The sequence below is a fragment of the Drosophila montana genome, unplaced genomic scaffold, assembly GCF_035044405.1.
Source record: "Drosophila montana isolate Dmon_TW-CO22-7 unplaced genomic scaffold, ASM3504440v1 contig_2127_1, whole genome shotgun sequence".
Taxonomy (NCBI): Eukaryota; Metazoa; Arthropoda; class Insecta; order Diptera; family Drosophilidae; genus Drosophila; species Drosophila montana.
In genome coordinates, this window is record NW_026997035.1 from 444,141 (window position 1) to 464,816 (window position 20,676).

General features: G+C 37.2%; 1 protein-coding gene across 1 annotated transcript; it reads left to right on the forward strand.

Moving 5' to 3' along the window:
• The first annotated feature begins 3,535 nt into the window (after nucleotides 1-3,535).
• Obp56g (Odorant-binding protein 56g) lies at nucleotides 3,536-4,230 on the forward strand. Its single transcript, XM_064680490.1, has 2 exons — nucleotides 3,536-3,642; nucleotides 3,704-4,230. The coding sequence occupies exons 1-2, from the start codon at nucleotides 3,586-3,588 to the stop codon at nucleotides 4,052-4,054; spliced, it is 408 nt and encodes a 135-aa protein (XP_064536560.1). The 5' UTR covers nucleotides 3,536-3,585; the 3' UTR covers nucleotides 4,055-4,230.
• Nucleotides 4,231-20,676: the final 16,446 nt, after the last annotated feature.

Here is a 20,676-nt window from a genome sequence, read left to right on the forward strand (position 1 = left end):
AGGAAGATAAATAAAAAAGACAGCCATGCTTCCTTCAGACATGCTTCTAAAAATGCAAATGATCATTTTTATACTCAGAACCATTGAGAATGTCTAAAATGTTATTGTGCAATCGATAAAAATATATCGAATTCCTGTTTTTTGGCTAATCTTTTAGGTTTTAAGAGCGGGAGTCACCAAATTTGACATGTAGCTTCTTGAATAGTATATACAGATAAAATAATTTTTATTTTATGGAGAGAGAAGAAGAGAACTTAATTGTTTTGTTTTTAATTGATTTTTATTGATGCTGAGGCAGAGGAGCGCGCAATGCGAGCCGTACTTGGTGTTGGTAGAAGAAGGTTCCGAGTATCCCCGAGTCGGGCACTCCAAACAAGACTTGTTTTTTTATCTTTCATTTTTTTTTTGCAATTTATTAGTACAGCATATATGCTCCTTTTAATTTATAGCTTGGCGATCCTTTTAAGAAATTTAAAAAAAAATCTCTGTAATAATTTCTAATGTACCAAAAATATCATATTTAGTTGTCAAGTTGCTTGATTATAATTATATGCAGGTTTCGCACACATTTCAAAGCTAAATTGGTAATTATAATGTTTTCACATATCCATTTTCATGTGCGTCCAAATTATGCTTACATCCACTTTGAGCATCCCCTTTTCAAATGCATCTCTAGTTTCATTGACTTGCCACTGTATCTTTTCAAGTATCTCGAGCCCCTTTTTGATGTAAGCTGAGAAGCAATTGTTGTGCCCCGGCTCTCCTCGCCCCCCTAGCCACACCCACACCCAATTTAAATACCTTGGGGGTGTTAAACTAATTGAATGGCTCACTCTGAAAAGTTCGTTATCTCAAATTTCGCCAGCCTTTTAATATAACAGTGGAACACGAGGCCACGCGTCAATTAAACTGAAGTGCATGTAAAATGTATTTTAAAAGCTTGGCCAATATTATTTTACTCACCAAGTATATTTGATTCGTGCGGAAATCGCGTTCGCACTGAAGTCCAGAGTCGATTCAGCACGTGCCGCTGGCTTAAGAGCTTGTTAAGCATTCGATTTTATGGTATTACACTAAGTTCCATTGCCTAAAAGGCCAACTACGAGATTTACTGCATAGCAAAAAAAGAGAAGGAAATTGTGCTCTAGTTAAAAGCATTCGAACTGAAGATGCCCTGTAAACGTATAAGACGTGCGTACAACCTGTTTAATTACCCTAATAGCTTCAATTTTTTGTTCCTACAATAACTATTAAGTTAATGTACATATTGAACATTTTCAATTTCTTTAATTTATATGGTTTGATACCAAGTTTGATAGCTCTAACTTTTATAATCCCTGAGTTCGGACTGACAGAAAGCTAGGCTTACAAGGCCAGATTGTGGTGAACTACTTTACAAAACCCCCCTTTAGCCATCTCATAGGGTATACTAAAAATTGTTGTTGGACAGTTTACAACACATTTTTGGCATACTTCACACAATCTACTGATGAAGTCAAGTGGAAAACTCGCATTGCTTTGATGTTCCGACAGCAATTGCAATGTGTTTGTATGCGTGTATATAACACACACACACACACATAAGCACAAAGCATGCCATTTGATAAATGTCCTTTGGCGCATTTCAAAGCGTAACTTCAAAGCCCGAAAATGACCTTTGTGTGTGGCCAAAGCTGTGGCCAGGTGGCCAACATCGGTCTTGTCGGCCATATAAAAGGGCCAACTAAATAGTAATTTACTAAATTAGTTTGTTTTTCCTAACTACACCTCCAAAGGAGGGTGTGCGCGGGGGTCGGGCGGTGATGGCTGTAAAAGCAGCTAGCAACTGGCAGCAAGTTTCCATCTCTTGTGCATTACAATTTTCCTAATTACTCTAAAAGGATTTCAATTAGCGCCTGAAATCATGTTTAACTCAATGAAAATGTATGCGCGACCATAAAAATATTAATAATAATAAAAATAACTAATCAAATGATGATAAAAAGAAAAAATATGCAAAGCCAATTAACACAAAGTCATGAAATGCAATTAACATTTAAATAATTTAAAAATAATGAAGCAGAATTTTCACAAAAAAAAAAGTAAAAAAACTAGATAATTGCAATGTATGAACAATTGCAATAAAACGTTTTTAATTAATATGCGACCAAGTGCAGGCATGTTTATAAATTGTTTACAAAAAAAATAAACACGTAATCTAGATATTTAGTGAGAAAATACAAAACTCACAACAATTTTATTGCATTTCAATGGACAGCTGCGGGGCACTTGATTTAAACAATTTCATTTGTCTATGGTTGCGCAAAAATGAACTAGAAATTCGAGATTAAAATCTAATAATAATTAGAGTAATCTGTACAATAATTAAAAATGAAATACAGTAAACGCGCACTATGTTGAACGGGAAATATCTATAAAAACAATTTGTTTAAATATATTTAATATAAAAATGCCTTGTTTAAAGTATAATATATAGACGCATATTTATAGATGTATTTTGTTCAAGTATAAAATATGCGATACATATATATATACACTAGCGGGTATTACCAGGCTCGTGGCAATTTTTGTTTTAAATATTGTAAATATTACTTTTTCCCCAAGTTTTCGCCAGTAGGAAATTTAAATCTACCAATACACCTTAAGCATTTTAAAGTTCTTTGCAAATGGATTTGAAACTGAGCGTATGGTAAACTAAAAATTGCATACAATACAACAAATTGCATAAAGATTTATATATATAGAGAGATAAAAATGAATATAAAAAATTTAGAAATTTGTATCAATGTACAATTACGACTTTTCATATAAAAAAAATCTCTATAATAATTTCTATGGTTCAGTTCACCCGATTATAAATTTACTGTAATTTTGACACTATTATAATTGCTTAATTGGGGTCCAAGCGAATTTTAAATACCCTACACTACGTCTCAAAGAAATATAGTCTAGTTTAGGAATCGCCAGACAGTCTGCCTTGTCAAAAATTTGTAAGACTCTTTTTAGGCTGATAATAGTTTAACTAACTTCGTGTCTGTCAAGAAAATAGATTCGAAAGACACTAGGCAAAGTCCTCATAGGTATTAATTAGGCACAATTTCTCGATCTGTTTCTATATAATTTCCTTTCCTCTTTCTAAAGTTCCCAAAATCTTAATACTAATACTAAACTAATGCTTATTAATTTTAATAGTCCCAAAAAAGTATTTTTACTACAAAATATTCGCTTAACTGGACAAGCTATTACGGAAACAGCTAGTAAATTACCAAAAAAAATACATAAAATTAAAAAATGGCAAATTTAATTAACATATGACAGCATCTGCTGTTATCTGTTGGGCTTTTCAAATGATTATAATACTAATTACACACATACATATGCAAAATGCAAGTGCATCACGTTAGACTATGGCCATGACAGTGACAAATGCCCCACTGTACTCATATGTGCACCCAGCGTAACCAACTTTAGATAATCATTAAAAAAAAATAGTGTTATGCGAAATGCAGTTACAAAGTTGCGATTACCTATAAAAGTGCAATTGGAGTTCACAGAATCTATTAGTTAATTCAAAACAAGCGCAAAATGAAGTCCGCTTTTGCTTTGGCGCTGCTCCTGGGCTGTCTAACTGGTTGCCTGATGGTAAGTAAAAAACAACCGTTCAACACACCAATCTAGCCAAATCTCGGGATCAATCTTCCAGGCTGGCGATGGCGACAGTGGGCGCCAAATTGTGGAGACCTGCTTTTCCGAGAATGGTGTAGCCGAACAGGATATTGTCGATTTGAAATCGGGCAAAACAAAGCCCGAGGAGGTCAAGGATAACGTCAAGTGCTCCGCCCAATGTATCCTAGCCAAGTTCGGTTTCATGAACAGCAAGGGTCAGCTACTAAATGATAAGATATTGGAGCACTTTAAGGATGCGCCGGCTAAGGAGCAAGCGGAAAAGGCTCTGGCTGCCTGCGGCAGTGTCACTGGCGACAATCCCTGTGATTCGGCCTTCCAGATCCTGAGCTGCCTGGAAAAGCATGTCAGCGAGATGATGAAAATGTAGACAGCTGCTGAGTGTGTTATGGAGAAGCAAATCATGCACAACATTTAGTTACAAGAGCCAAATAAATACCAACAATAAACTTAATATCTAATTAAAAGCAGCAACAACTATGCAATTATGCAAAATTGAATCGATGCTTTTTTAATATATGCATTATATAAACCAGCCAAAGCTAAGTTTTCTAGATTATCTTGTGTCTTGCCCTTACGTATTTTAGCTCCTGCAAATGCTCAACAGATGGCGCCAGCAGCTAGAATATTGTGTTCTTTTTTTCTTTCTTCACAAAAGTTTTAAGTTTTTCTTTCTTTATACTTTTCTAATATTACAAATTTAGTTCATTTGCGCTCTTTATATTTTGCAATTTTTTTCGCCAACTTTTTGCTCTTATTTCGTTTAGCCGCTGCTGATGTACAACAGATGGCGCCACTTATTGCTCAAACATTTTCTTGGTTAATTTTTATCATGTTTCGCAAGCATCTGTAAAATGCGAACAATTTAATTATATTTGAACGCTTCCGCCAAGACAAACGAAATGCTCATAAAATCATAGCCACTGGCAACAATTTCAATCGAATTGCCAGGGTCCGGGACACTTCGATGAAATTGTTGTTCTTCTTGTTGTTGTTGTTGCTGTTGTTGTTGTTATCGGAAGCCCAAAGCCGTACAAAGTTTTTGTTAAATAGACAACGCTGGTTTGGCAGCTTGTGGCCTCTGAGTGCGCCATTTTCTCGTCATGTTCTATTATTATTTCGAAGAATTTTTAATTTCTGCATTGCGAAAATATTTATTGAAACCGAAAAAACGCCAAAGGCACAAGAACTTGACTTGGTAGCGTGCAGGACTTGAATGTAGTAAAAAATAAACAAGTAGAATGCACCAGTAGTATGTGTGATGGACTGGCAGATACCCTGTAGTTTAAGTTAAGTTTTTCCGTAGAAAAAGTTCTAAAAGAGCCAACACTTTGTGTGAAGATAATATAAATTTCTCTATAGCGTATAAAGCTTACACAAATGTGAATTATATTTAATTTAAGTCCAGCATACGAGCGCCTGCATACCAAATTTTATATTCCTGGCTTGTTTAGTTAGGGAGTTCGTATAGACAGGCAAGAGGAGAAAAGTTGCTCTTTTCTTTCGACCTGGATAAATATATTTTAAAGCACTTATACCCTTTCTTAACTTTTCTCTGAATGCTGGGTATAAAAAGGCCAAAGAAAAACAAAAACCAGAATATGAGAGAAGTTGCCGGCGCTGCCACTCTGTTCTTTATATGAAAGAGCTTTAATGGGGCAAGTATACCATAAGAAACAGCTTAAAGTGTGGCCAAAGTATGACTGAAATATATTCAAGAGCATTGCAATGTGGTGGCAACCCTTTTCCTTTTTTCTTTATTTTTTTTTTTTTGCTGTTTGGCTGTAATAGCCACTGAAACCTGGGCAAACAAATTGAATGAAATCAACTCGTTAAAAAGTAAATAACTCTGATGAATGGACTGGAGCACACAAAGCGCATACCTGAACTTTAGCCCAGGTAGCCCCCAGGTAGGCGGGCAGGCAACGACTCTGTCAGTCAATTGAAAATGAAATACAAATAAAAATGCAAACAACGGGACCCGCCTCCCAAACGCATTGCCCACACACAAACGTTGGGCTAAGCAGACAGCCAGGCTGATTCTCGGGCTGGCAGGATATGCCGCTGACAACGTCTGGACTTGGCCGAGGAAATTAGTGGAGCTGGCTCAGGATGCAGGCTCGCAGCAGCAGCAACTGCTTACAATGTGGCCATTGCATATACAAAAGAAATTGAAAATGTTGAAACGGGCTACAAGGAAATGGACTGTAAGCAGCCGCAAGGAAACAGGCTCACAAACTGCAGTCGCTCGAGTGTTCCGGCAACTGGATTTGCTACTGGGTTTCGTTTGCCAACTGTGTATTGCTGTATTCATCGATGAACTTTCAATAACAAAACTTTCAGTTTGGCGTTTTATTTTTTGTTGTTTTTTTTTTCATATCCGAACGCTGCTGTTTTTTAGCTTTCAAGGATATGACATTGAATTGCATTGGCAACTAGCTGAAGGGCTCCTGCAGTTAGGCAACCCTACAAAAAAAAGTTTGCCACCCTCATGAAGTGGTATTCGAAAAGTTTCCTTCTCCCCTTTTTTTTGTGCACACAAAGTTTTTATTACAAAAAAGAAAATGGCATAAGAGCATATGGTTGATTAGTAGTGGCCGCGGGAGGCTCCCATGAAAGTATTATTCTATATAAGGCGTAGCAATGTATTCAAATTGTGTTACGAAAAGGTTTAAGGACTGCTGCTTAGGTTGTTTAAGCTGGCAAGTATCTTATTCCTGTTGCAAGAACTTCTGCGCAAAATATCTCTAAATTCTTTTAGTCAACAGAACTTATAAAATATAAATTTTACAAAATTATAGTTGAACGACGAAAGTTGCTCCGAATTTAAATAGCAAAAAACTGAAGAGCTCGCCACGATAGGCTGACCACATAAAAATCGGTCTGTAGTCGGTCACACTGGACAATTCTCACAATAGATGAACCTACATGTCAGACTTGATTTGACAGACTTCTGCGTGTCGATTTTCGGGCGGTCAGATATATGGCATAACCCACATGCCCACTTTAAGGCTATACCAATTGTCAGCCTGTCAGATTTTATTTATGTTTATTGTCGCAAAATTTCTAAACTCCTCCATATAATATCTGCATTATAGCTAATTACGCTCAATATTTAAATGGTAAAGAATAACTGAAGGATTCCGCTTGACTGGCTGAGCCGGCAAAAAATCGGTCTGTACTTGGTCACACTAGACAACTATCGGCCGCAGACAGACTCGATCGCCCAACCTAGGGTATATCAATTGTCAGTCTATCTGTAAAATTTTGTGTGCAAATTCCGAATATGCATAGTTAATCTGTAATTTTGATAATAACAATCAATATTTGAATGGCAAAAAACAGAAGAATGGTCTACTTTGTCTTCAAGCACCATAAAATAAACACAGGCCGTCAGGATTGTTTAACGTACAAGGAAAAGAGCTGTAGTATTACATAGTCTATGCGTTCATTTGGCTGGAAAAACGACGTTTAAGAGCTGAGAGTTGTTCATAGTTCTGCACAATCACAATCTAGAGTGTAATTCATGATTGAACTAAGTTCTCCCCATGGTGCTCAGCATAAATGTAGTTGCTTATGTGCAAACATTAAATCGCCCTTGACAGCTTTTGCATGCACACCTCATAAAGTTAATTACATTCCATAAGCGTTCAGTAAATAAATCGCATCATACGGAATTCCATACACAGCCACGCACCTTGGCAACGCTTGGCAGCAAACTTTTAGCAGCTGCTGTTGACAATTGGCAACGAGCTCTACGAGTTTGTGGGCCAGCTCTGGCAGTCTCCAGTTACAGTCTCAGCTACTCACATCTGGCTCCATAGTTAATTAAAAGCTAAATAGTGAAGTTGTTACTGCTGCTGCTGATGCTGCCAATGGCAAATACAGGAAATATGCATAAACGTAACCAGCAACAGCTACGAAACAACAGAAACACCCAATCTCCAAATCCCAAACTGTGAGAACCCAATCCAAAAACCTCCGAGCAAGTCAAAACCCATTCAACAACAGTTTCGCATAATTGTAAATTCAAGTGGAAATGAATGAATTTACGCTGAACTCGACAGAAAATACCAACGAGCAAATGCGAATATTGTTCCCGTTCCTCTTCACGGCCATGCAGCTGGAAGAAAAGGGGGTAATGGTAACGGTAACGGTAACCATACTGGCAATGCCATTGCTAACGGTTGCGTTTCCCATTGGCGCCCCCTGACGGAGAAAAAACCACCAGCCCCAAACCATCCCAAAGCAATATGGCGTCGCTGTCGGTGTCGCAGTCGCAGTCGCGTCACTGAGAATCACGTTGCTTGCATATTTTCATTCATTCATTTCAACGTCAACGTCTGACGACGATTCCAAAGTTATGGAATGCATAACGGTTCGCTTTCCTATTTTTAAAATTCCTGGAGTAGGGTATTATAAATTTGCCAAGAATTGTGTAACGCTGGAAAAGAAATGGTCTCTAAAACCTTCAAATATATTTTTGATCAGAAAGTAGAACTGGGGTGATCGTAACCAAGTATTTAGCCTATGTGAACTGAGTGTTATGTAGGGCTATCTTGATGAAATTCTTCTTTTTGCTGCTGTAGAAACATACATATATCGAAGCCAGCCCTATCATATCATAAATATGTTCTTAGCTCATTTTAGTCTATATGAACACGGTTCCCCGCAGGGCTTTCCTGATGAAATTTTGCACTAAGGCTTCTTTTCAGGCATGAAGAAGATTTATCGAAACTAATCTCATCGTATCATAACTAGGTTCGTAGCCTATGGGAACTTGACTCTCTCTCCGCTAGGCTTTCTTGATGAAATTTAGTACTGAAGCTTTTTTTTTCCTGCTGTAAAAACATGTGTGAAAAATAACTTAATCGTCTTTAAATATCATGTATCTGTCATGGTATGCCAAATATTGAGTCTATACACAAATAATTCATAGAGTAAACCTTTTTCAATTGGATTCGAGTCCCTTTTGTATAAAGTAGAAGTCCTGCTAGGGTATCGAAGCATCGTCTACCCAAACTTAGTTACTATTTCTTGGTATTTTTTTTTTTACTATATTTACTTGTGTGTATATCCATAACGTCCAACACAACAGCATTTGAATGTTGTGCCTTGTCGTTGCTGTTGCCCCTCAAGTATTTACGCCTTTATTTATTTAACATTTCAATTGCATATTTTTCGCACAAAAGCGCGTGTTGCTCCCAGTGTCAATGGCTTTTGCCCGGGTATAGCCTGAAAGGGTTCAAATGCTGTGGTTTGGCCATTGCACACATACACACACGCACACAACAAATAAAAAATTTCTTGAAATCTTGCACGTTTTTTCGTAGGCGTGAGCTATGCGAAATGTCCAAAGACCAAACTCGTTGCACTCAAATACGTGTTGCAGTTGAACAAAATCAACTGGCGAGAAAGGGTTGCTGCCACAATGAAGGGGGGGGGGGGGGGGGCCGTCCCCAGGAGCAGCAGTGTTAAACACTCTTGAAGACATTTGGCGAGCGTTAAAGTGCCTGTCAAAATCAGCTGAAGACACTGCCAACATACTCACACATACATAAATAAATTATGATCAGAAAAATTATTACTGCTAGTGAATGCGTTCACAGGATATTAAAATAGTCTGAATATATTTGGGGAAATTTAAATATATGTTTTAGAGATAAATATGACCATTTAATAAATTTAAATTATAATTTAATAACAATACAAAAAAATGGATCAACTACTGAAAAGGAGCGTAGTTGAAAATTGTATAATTCTTTAAAAACATATTAAAAATATATAAAAAATTAAATGTTTACAATTATATTTAAATATATAAATAATATTTAATTAAAGTAGCAATAGAAATTTGCAACACTATTGACGAGGGGTGTAGGAGGGGAACTAAAAATATAAAAATATAAAAGCCTGGATACAGAAAGTATATAAAATACATTAAAATTTAACTAAAAATTTAATAAAAATAGTAAACGTACCAAACATTTGTTGCTACCATTAACTATTTATGTAACGTCTATATAAACATTTTTGAATTTTTCTGACTGTAAAGGAGTTTCCTTCTGAAAAAGAACAGACAAAAATTAAGTTTTTTTACACACAAAAAAAAGGCAACAAAAATAATAAGATAAATTAAAATTCAATTGGTAGGTATACATAAGTTTTTTTGGTAATAAATAAAAATTCAATGTGAAATAAATTTTTAAAGAAGAAAAATTTATACATATATTTTTTTTTAAATGCTTGATTTATTGATTGTTGATGACTCCTAAAATTAAATTTCTTAAAGTAGATTCAATATATTTGTTGCTACCATTAACTATTTATGTAACATCTCTATAAACATTTTTGCATTTTTTCTGACTGTAAGTGGAAGTAAAGGAGTTTCCTTCTAAAAAAGAACAAAGTTAACAAGTTTTAAGTTTTTTTACACAAGCCAACAAAAATAATAAGATAAATTAAAATGCAATACGTTTTTTTTGGTCATATAAATTATGTAAATATAAATAAAAATTCAATGTGAAATAAATTTTTAAAGAAAATTTATACATATATTTTTTTTTAAATGCATGAAATAAGATGACTACTCCTAAAATTAAATTTCTTAAAGTAGATCAATAAAAGTGTTTTGAGAATTTGAAAATATATTGAGAATTTTCTAAATGCCTTTATATATTATAAATATTAAAAACAATAAAAATTCAATTGATAAAATATATATATCCCACCATATTACAAGGGTTTCCACGTGCTTTAAGAAAAGAAAACGAGCCAGTCATCCTAAATCTTATAAAAATACAAAATAGCTCATTAGATCCAAAACAACAATTTTACATAGACTAAGAAAAATTTCCACGCATGACATTCTGAAGCTATAATAAATAAAACATATTCATTTACATATGCCTTAATCAATAGGTATCCGATGTACTTAAAGACTTTGAAGCGTAGTTCAAACTATCTATCTGAAGAAGTATTGTTTTTTTATAGTATTGTTTACCTTGGAGACTTAGTGTCTAGAGCAGGCAACCCCCGCCTTCACGTTGTTGGAAATGTGGATACGCTGTTGCCGCTGCTTCTGCTGCTTCTTCTCGGGTACCAAATGTCCGATTTCGAAATGATATACCTATTTTTTCTCGTACGGATCCCGACTACCGACACCAACAAATCTGAATTCTAAGAAATGGCCCAATTTGAGAAAAACTACTATGTTTTTTGCAAAAATGACGATGTTGGCTAAAAATGGCTGTGACCACGAGTTGAATGCGACCAATCTTTCCAAGATCGGGGCTTATTTGGCCGAGATACAGCGATTTGAAAAACGAAAAAAAATGCCGTTATAATTTTGAAGATTTTTCGTTTTTTTTCGATAATTCGGCTAAAAATGGTCCGATTTTGGAAAGTTATACCTTTTTGAACTCGTACGGATCTCTGGCATCGACTGGCATACCACGTTTTTTGATTTTCACGTCTTGGCCCAAAAACAACCTCATCACGATTTATTAGAAACATTTGCATGCTGCCCGAAAGTATGCAGTATAACTGCTGTTGCTGACATCAATTGTTATTGTTCAAATAAACTATCTATCTGAAGAAGATAAAGTATATAGTATTGTTTACCTTGGAGACTTAGTGTCTAGAGCAGGCAACCCCCGCCTTCACGTTGTTGGAAATGTGGATACTATATCATCTCGCCCCACAAATTTGCTAAAATTTGTATTGCGCCTAAAAGTATGCGACAACAAATGCGTTTTTTCTGTTTTCTCGGGCTTTTAGTTGCTTTTGGGCTGCTGCTGTTGCCGCTGCTTGTGCTGCTGCTGTTGCTGACATCAATTGTTATTGTTGGGCAAACAAAAGGCATTGGCAAATCCAAATAGATTTGCCTAACAGACTACCCTCTCTGATATCTATAAGTGTGAGCATCTAGTATCGAGTATGTCTGCATGTCATTGAAGATAAAGTAGCTCAAGATTGATGGTTGCCAGCCTAAATGATACCTGATTGAGTGTGTGTGTGAGTGTGTGTGGCAGCATATGTTTGCCCCTCCTCCTACACTCACACCCACATACGCCTTCTCTTGGATACGGCTCGTACCTTTAAGTGTCATTTTGTGTTCTCGACACGCATTTTTGTCAAGCGCTTCTCAAAAACTTTTTGATATTTTGCCAACAAAATTTTTGCACGCTTGATATGCTGACACTGAGTGTGATAAATGGTAACAAGTTTGTAGGCCAATTTGCTAACTAAAGCCAACTAACAGGCGCCACACACACACACGCACAAGTTCTTTTTGCCATGCTCAATCAGCGCTCAGTCATTTGGCTGTTAGGCACAAAATGTAGTCTACTGCCACGCCCACAACACAGGCAGCGATCATCAATTGTGCGCACAATTAGCTAGGCCGGGTCAGCAGCAGCAACAAAATAAAACTAGTTAGAGTGCTCACGTCAGGTGTGCTCGACTAGGAGTTACCCTCAGCTCAGCGAAAAGCTACCTTTCCAAACATTCTAGCTTCTATATTTGTATATACTTCCTTCTATATATAAATATAGAGGCTGTGCTTCTTCTTCACACTTCTCTATAAGTGGAAAATGCATTCTGGACTAACTTCGGCTTGGTGGAGCGGGTGGGAGTAATCAAAAAGTTAAATATTCTAGGTTTGTGTATACTATTATAGATCCTACATACTATTTGGAGATCTAAGCTCTTATAATCTGCAAGATTTGTTCCATTAACAGCATATCAATATCGCTATCTAGTAAACTCTCCTTGATCGCCGCGACTGTTGATTCTGGCCAAGCGTATGTATACTTTTGGGAATCGAAGAACAAGACAAGTTATGCAACTTTTAAGCCATTTACAATGGGTATACAAATGAAATGCGTTGTGCAACAGCATTTTAGCCATCATCAGCCACTGACTGCGGGCTTATTTCACAGTTGACTTGATGCAAGTTGCGCCTTTCTAACGGTTCCGCTCAGCTCTGAAACTTGGCTTCTTGACTTTGGCCCCGCAGCGTTTGTCGTAATTTTCGCGCCATCAATTTCAAAATTACCTGCGATCCGCTCAGCTCAGCTGCTCAGCTCTATGCGAATTATATGCTTCATTTCGCCAACAACAACTGCAGCTAACTTAAACAACCAGAGCCAAGCAGCGTCTTGGCCAGGTGATGCCAGCATGCCAGGAATGCAGCGCAGCTTTATTTTTGCATAAGTAGCGCAAATGTTATGCATTTTAAGTAAAGTGCACTCAATGGACATTCGCAGCTAACCGAGGCTGCAAGTGTTGGTAAGTGACGTAATTATCGATAAATGGATAAAATGGATATATGTATTCATCCACTTAACGTTTCGCCATGATAGCATCGTGCTGTGCACATTATAATGCGAGCATTAGCATACGAATGTTAGCAATGTTTTTGAAATTAAGATTTAACATAGAATTTGCGTAAGCAGCTCTGAAATTAATGCGTGTTTAACACATAAAAACAAGGTTTTAGAACTTTACCAAATTTTCAAATGGACCTTGGTTGCTGCATTAGATTTACTCTGCTTTTAATTTATACACGACAGTTTTGCTCAAAATTCATGTCATATGTCATTTTTCATATGTTATATCCAAATCGAATATAATTTTAAAATTTGTTAACACTTTTATCTTGTCTAACCCCGGCATTTATTTATATGAATTAACATTAACATTATTATTTTGGAACTCTTAATTATACAATTGTATATATTTATATACGTAAATTATCCACAACTATTATCTTGCGAAATTTATAGGTATTATTTACTATTATCTTGGGAAATCAAATTTTTTCAAAAATTTTTAATAATTTAACTTTGCCAAAACTTTGCCGATTATTATAGGGTTAGAATAGGATTATTACCAATTTAATTCCGACATCAATTTTTTTTTCATTCGTTGTAAGTGTAAGTCAAAACAAATATATCATAGGAAAATATATTCAAATTTTCTAATACTAATAACTTTGTCAAAACTTAAACGATTTTTATAGGAAATAGCATATTGCTCATGATTTGCTCTCTAGATTATATCTGGATTTAGATTTGAACTTAATATTTTTATTTTATTATTGATAATTAAATTCCAAAATGTAACCAAATTTTCGAATTTTCCACAGAAATTTTCATGTTTTGTCATGTTTTCACCTTCGAATAGAAATAAATTATTCTTGTAATTTTTGTGTCCTATTTTTTGTTCCTCTGAACGCGTCACATAACATTTGGCACTATATTATTTTTGCAATTTATAGCGTCTTATTTCTTGACATGAAATAATAATTTGTGTAAACATGTTCCTAGTTAAAAGTTGTATTATGAGTTACTTTTGCGAGCTTGTGGGCAAAAATAGAGCTAAACAAATCTTAGCTAGCCGCTGGCTGTAACTCCCCAAGTCTCAGTTTCATTGCTGGTAAAAGTCAGAATTTATGCTTTTTAACGCTGCGCAGCTGGGGGAATGAAGGGCCAGCGACCCAACAGCGGCTAGAACTCGAGCTTTCCCTCTGCTAACCATCCCCACCACCCAACCCTCTCCCCACCTGACCCTCCCACCAACCCAACCCTCTTTTGTAAGCCCTTTGCTGACCCCTTTGCGCGCAGTTGAACAAAAAACTGCATTCATCTGGCCGAGCACACACAATTCTCGCACACATAGCACAAACAGTGGCATGCCTCTTGGGAACGGGAATGGAAACGGGAAATGGGCATAAGAATGGATTCCAGTTGGAATGGTGGGATACTTGGACGCATACTTTCTGCTTGCGACCACTTTTTACTTTTCTTTAACATTATTTTGCACTTTTCAATTAAAAAGTGTGCGCCCCACGCAGCCGAGAGCCTGCAGCCGGCGCCAGGCACCAGTCGACAGTCGGCAGTCGACAATAGGAGCGGCATGTCAGGGGTGGCCGAAAAAGGGGGCAGCGGAGGGGAGACAACTATGGCGTAAAGGGCGAAAGTAACCCCAAAAGCTGATAAAACCAAGCAACCAGCCGGGAGCAGGCAGTCAGCGAGCCAGAGCTAGCAAACCAGCTGCCATAATTATAATTTCTTAATGCAAATAAAAACTTGGTGCTGATTTTTTTATGCGTGTGTGTGGGTGTGGGTGTGTGTGTGTGCTGGTCTGCGTTAGTATGTGGGAGCCAGCAAACCAGCCACAATTTAAACATTATGGTATTTTACTTGGGCGCGTCGTTTTACGCTTATTCTTTCATTTGTCTAAATACTCTAACAGACAAGGTAATTGAGAAAAGGCTTTCATTTTGACCAGGACTACTACTACCAGGACAGGGTAGTAAACCACAAGAAGGATATCTATAAAAATATATGGAGATATATTTCCAAAAATATCATATATATATAGAGTATGGTTGATTCGACTCGTTTTTATAAATATGCTTTGTTATTTTTTTGCTGTTATACTATGTAAAAATTATCAGGAAAAATTATTAAAATGTGTAGCATAAAATGGTGTTAATATAAACCTAGCATCTACGACTTCATTAAGAATATATATATGTGCGTTCTCTGTAAGTCTATTCTTGTCTGTCTAAAGGTCTTCCAAGTTCGGTGCGAGCTCAGAGTATATAGATTTCCGAACCCCAATCTTCGTCGAATGTAGTCTAAGAATTCAAATGATCTCTTTGTTTTGTGTCTAGAATTTCTATAAGAAAATACCATCTTCATTTGTTAGGTTATAAATTTGAGTTATGTGTATAATGCATACACTCTTAAAAAAAGTACTTTATTTCAACCAGAAAATCAGAAATTCTTCATAAATCATAAAAAATTTGAATTTTCTTTGACGATATTCAATACCTATTTTCCATCTATAATCGTATAATCCACTCTATACCTAATCTACAGGGCACATTTTAGTCGGCTATTCTCAACTTGAATAAATATACTTCTTTTTTTTATGTTTTTTAATTCTTGCGTGGCGCCAAAGGGCAAGTGAAAAGGGTTAAAAAATAAATTCACAGTACGTTCCCAGAACTGTTGCTCTCCCAACTCCCGTCCCCTCACCCCACCCCTGCACGGCTGCTGTCCTTTATGTGCCGGTCATTGTGGCCGGCTGCAGTGCAAATAAACATGCATAGTTTATGAATGAAATGAAAAGCGGACATTGCCAGCTCTGACCAATGCACAAATACTTATTTAAGCGCTTGGCTTTTCAGAGCAGAGTGCGCTGCGCAATGGGCTTACATGGCGTATAATTAATATTAAATGTTATACTTATAAATTAAATAAAAATGTGCAAATGTGAGTGAAAAGGAAAGCAACAACAACAATAACAAGAAGAAGCACAAGCAAACAACGTACGAAAAAAAATGAAACTTTTGCCTCTTGTGCTCGCAGGATTGATGACTATGGCCGTCAAGTTTATTGCCAGCGACACGTTGTGTGTATGTGTGTGTGTGTGTTGTGTGTGTGTGTTTGTGTGTGTGCCACCCTCTTGTTATAAATGTGTGTTTTGCCAAGTTTGACTTGGAGCTGAGCTAGCGCCAACTTCCGCTGTGCGGAAAAATGCTTTTGATTTGATTTTCACCAAATGTCAACTTGACGTCACGTCGCGACGTCGGCGACGCCGTCGACAGCGACAGAGACGCCGGCGTCGGCAATGTCGCCGCCTTTGTTGTGCCGTTTCAACTGCATGATTTATTGTTTTGATGAAATTGCGTGTAAACAATTTAGTGGCTGGTTGGCGCCCCCTCACCCCGCCCCTACACCCCTCACCAAACTACTCCCACATGCTTCTACTTCTTCTGCTGCTGCTGCTGCCTTTGTGTGCCCTCAAGACCAGCTCAATCCCCTCTTGCGCTTTAAGTTTATGAACTTTTGAAAGACTTGATTTAAGGTTAAATATAACGATATTTCATCGCCCGGTAGCATATAGACAAACTTGAAAGTTGCTGTCAAATGAGCCACAAAAACTGACTACATTGGCAATGGCTTGTGGCATATGATTTGGCCCAAAGTATTTGGGGTTTCAGCTGCCCCCTTCCTCACTCTATACAGTATTTAATAATGTCACCAAAAGGCATAAAATATGCGATTGTTTATCATTGTTGTTTGTACGTACTCTTATACAATGTGACCGTTTTTTATTGTCATTCTTACTGTGTCAACCAAAAGTGCCACGCATATATATATACATATATATACATATATATACATAATCTTGATCAGTATCAAGTATATTAAGCTTATATAATAATTAGTCCAGAGTTTTCTCTTGTCCAGAGTACTATGATTTTTTGATGAATCTCCGAATCTAGATCAGTATCCTCAGTCGAATTGACATAGCCATGTCCGTCCGTCTGTCTGTCTGTCTGTCCCAATGCAAACTAGTCTCTTGTTTTTAAAGCTAACGTCTTGAGAAGAAAAAAATAAACATAGCATAGGTCCGTCTCTCTGCTGCAGGCAGTAAATATGTCGGAACCGGCCGGATTGCACCATTATATCATAAAGCTGACATTGGAAACATCGACCATTTTAAACTGTCAATAAAAACGACACATTGTGACAAGCATTAAACTGTTTTACTAAGTGCAAAAGTGCGACCGTGCTGCAATAATAATATGTAATGGAAAATAGTTTGCTTTGGAAACTTATAAAGAAAAGTCTTGAGGAATGAAAACATTTCCAGTGCACACATTACAATTGACGTGATTACAAAAGTAGCTCATCTTGTTGGCTTGTTTTTCAAATGTTGCTTTGTGCACATTCCTTGGCGCTTTGCGAAATGAACTGAAAATGTGATATTGGAATTCCAATTGCTTGACCAATACGGACAGCTGGCATTAAACAATTGCCAAGTTGACCACAAATCCCACACACATACACATAGAAGTCAAAAAACCACAGAAATTACACACACACACACACACAGAGAACTTGCCGCTGAAAACCTAAACCGAATCGAGTTACCCTTTTTCCATAGGTAACACTTAACTGGCCAAGTTATGTGTGGCACTTTAAGCAGCGGCCATTTGGCTAACGTTTGCAATTTTGACTGGCTATATATATAAATATGCCATAACAATAACTAAGACCAACTAATATCCGATTACTGGCTAAGGCCAATGTGGAAATGTAGCGTGAAAAGCTTCAAGCCAATTCCGAGACAGTAAACCAACAAGAGCTTTCCACTCACAGCCCATTTTCAACACCCACAATTGTCATGTGAGTGTGAGAGTGTGTGTGTGCAAGTTCCAGTGTGTCTGTTTCTGTGTCTGTGTGTGGCATCATTTTGCCAAACATGAAACAAATGCATAAGTAAATACCAGAAACGAGTGACTTTCAATATCCTTACAGGCTTATTGCTTACAGCAAATTTCACGCCAACCCAACACAAAGCGACTCGTATGAGGACAGGCGAAGGGCTGGTGGTGAGGCAGCGGGGCAAATGCGAATGCATTTACACATTTGCAAACACAAACAAACACACACACGTACAAATACTAACATAACAGACAGTTGCAAACATGCAACATACAAATATGCGTACAGCTAAAGCGGCGCCCGAGCAGGGATCCACACCAGCAGCTGCAGGAGCTGCAGGAGCAGCAGCAGCCGTGGAATGGGTCTACAGCTGGGCCCCCGGGCAGCCAGTTGGAGCGTGGCAGTCTGAACGTCTGAAGCATTTCAATGCTACGATATACGATTCAGTTTCGGTCTATGCTCCATTTCAGTTGCCATTCTACTGAGAGCCCATGTCTGAGTGCGTCGTTGCCTAGAACGCATTTACGTTTATTGCATTTGTAAATTATTCACACAAGGATATTAAATGCAAATTGTGAAATAGACGACACTCGGCTACGGCCATGCTATAGATACAATATCCGTAGTATGCACCAGCCCGCCCACCGCCCAACCCCCTCAGTGGATATCCCAACCCAATGCTCAACGCCACGAATTACTCAAATGCTGCATATGATTGTCGCATTGACAATGCATTCACAAGTTGCCCATTTTTGTTGTATATGTGTGTGCATGTGTATGTGCATGTGTGTGTGTGTGTTTTGACTGCTTGACTGCAAATGCAAAGAATCTCATTTCATATAATGCCATTAGTCGAGCAACAGGAATAGCAACAGCCCACTGAATTAAGCTCACTCGAGCTGCCGGCTACAGTTGGGCAACTAGCAGCAGTCGAGTCGGGTAAGTTCAAGTGGCTAGTTAGGAACCTGAGCAGTTGACAAGCCACTCAGCAAATTGGAGCGTAGTCACCAAAGGGCAGCATTAAAGTAACTACAAGCAGCTCCGATTGTAAATCAATTTGAATGGGCGCTTTGGTGCGAATATAAGCAGCATAATTCTATAGTAATCATTTTAAAAGTTTTTTAACCGAAAAATTAAATTCGAATTTCATGAAATACGAAAATAATAGTGCACTATCAAAGACCCTTAAATAGTCTATGCATTCGCCATTTGCTGCTAAACTTCAACTGGCGATCTCTCAGAAAAGCACACCAATAATTATCTGGTTCTCCAGCTTATTTATTCATTTTTAACAATAATTGTCGGCTTATCTATTCATTAATATAAAGGACTATGGTGATAGTTCATCCACTCGCGATTTAAACTAGCGATTTCCATTTTGTTAGTTCTCCGTTCAGATACCCCTAGGCTTATATTACATGGGAAAATCACATTTATATATCTGCATTATTGTTGATGTTTTTCCTCTATTTTTTAACATAAACTATCTGGCTTACCAGTTTTTCTATTCATTAAAGTAACGAGAAAGAAGTGCTATCTTCGGCACACCGAAGATTTAATACCCTTGCAGACCCAACCTTTTCAAAATGCTTATAGTGCTTTGCCCGTATCTAAGAAGCACAGGGAAAATAGTTAATGCCGAGAACGGTTAAGATATCTTGAAAAAACAAAACAGGTTTCCGTACAACAACTTAATTTTCGACCGATCGTTCCTATGGCAGCTATATGATATAGTAGCCCGATGTGAATTAGATTTTGCATAAGTGGAGGGAGCATAGTAAAACTAATAAATGCCGAGTTTGGTCAAGATATCTTGAAAAACAAAAAAAATTCCATACAACAGCATAATTTTCGACCGATCGTTCCTATGGCAGCTATATGATATAGTTGTGCGATCTTAATAGGATTTTGCATATATATGGGGAGCGTAGTAAAACTAATAAATACCGAGTTTGGTCAAGATATCTTGAAACACATAAAAATTTTCCATACAAAAACTTAATTTTCGACCGATCGTTCCTATGGCAGCTATATGATATAGTTGTCCGATCTTAATAGGATTTTGCATATATATGGGGAACGTAGTAAAACTAATAAATACAAAGTTTAGTAAAGATAACTTTATAAACAAAAATGTTTTTCATACAAGAACCTACTTTTCGACCGATCGTTCCTATGGCAGCTATATGATATAGTGGTCCGATCCAGCTGGTTTTGACATATGAACTGCGTGCAACAGAAAGAGGGACTTCTGCAAAGTTTCATAAAGATAGCTTTAAAACTGAGAGACTAGTTCGCATAGAAACAGACAGACGGACAGACGGTCATGGCTATATCAACTCGGCTGTTGATACTGATCAAGAATATATATACTTTATGGGGTCGGAGATGTCTCCTTCTATGCGTTACACATTTCACGACAAAATTATAATACCCTCTGCAAGGGTATGATAAAATATAGTGATTGTTTATCTACTTGTAATTTGAACCGGCGACCTCTCGCTTGTTAGTTTTACGCTTAGACATTGTTGTTAATGTTTATTGTCAATTCCTTAACAGAAACTATCTAGTTCGCCAGCGAATTTAACCATTCATTAAATTAGAGGAATATAGTGATAGTTTATCAGATTTTGAACCACGAACTTACTTGTAAGTTGTACGCTCAGACACCACCAGTCTCATGATATCACGTTTGCAACTTCTCTAACTGCATTATTGTTAAGGTTTTTCTGCAATTCGTTGA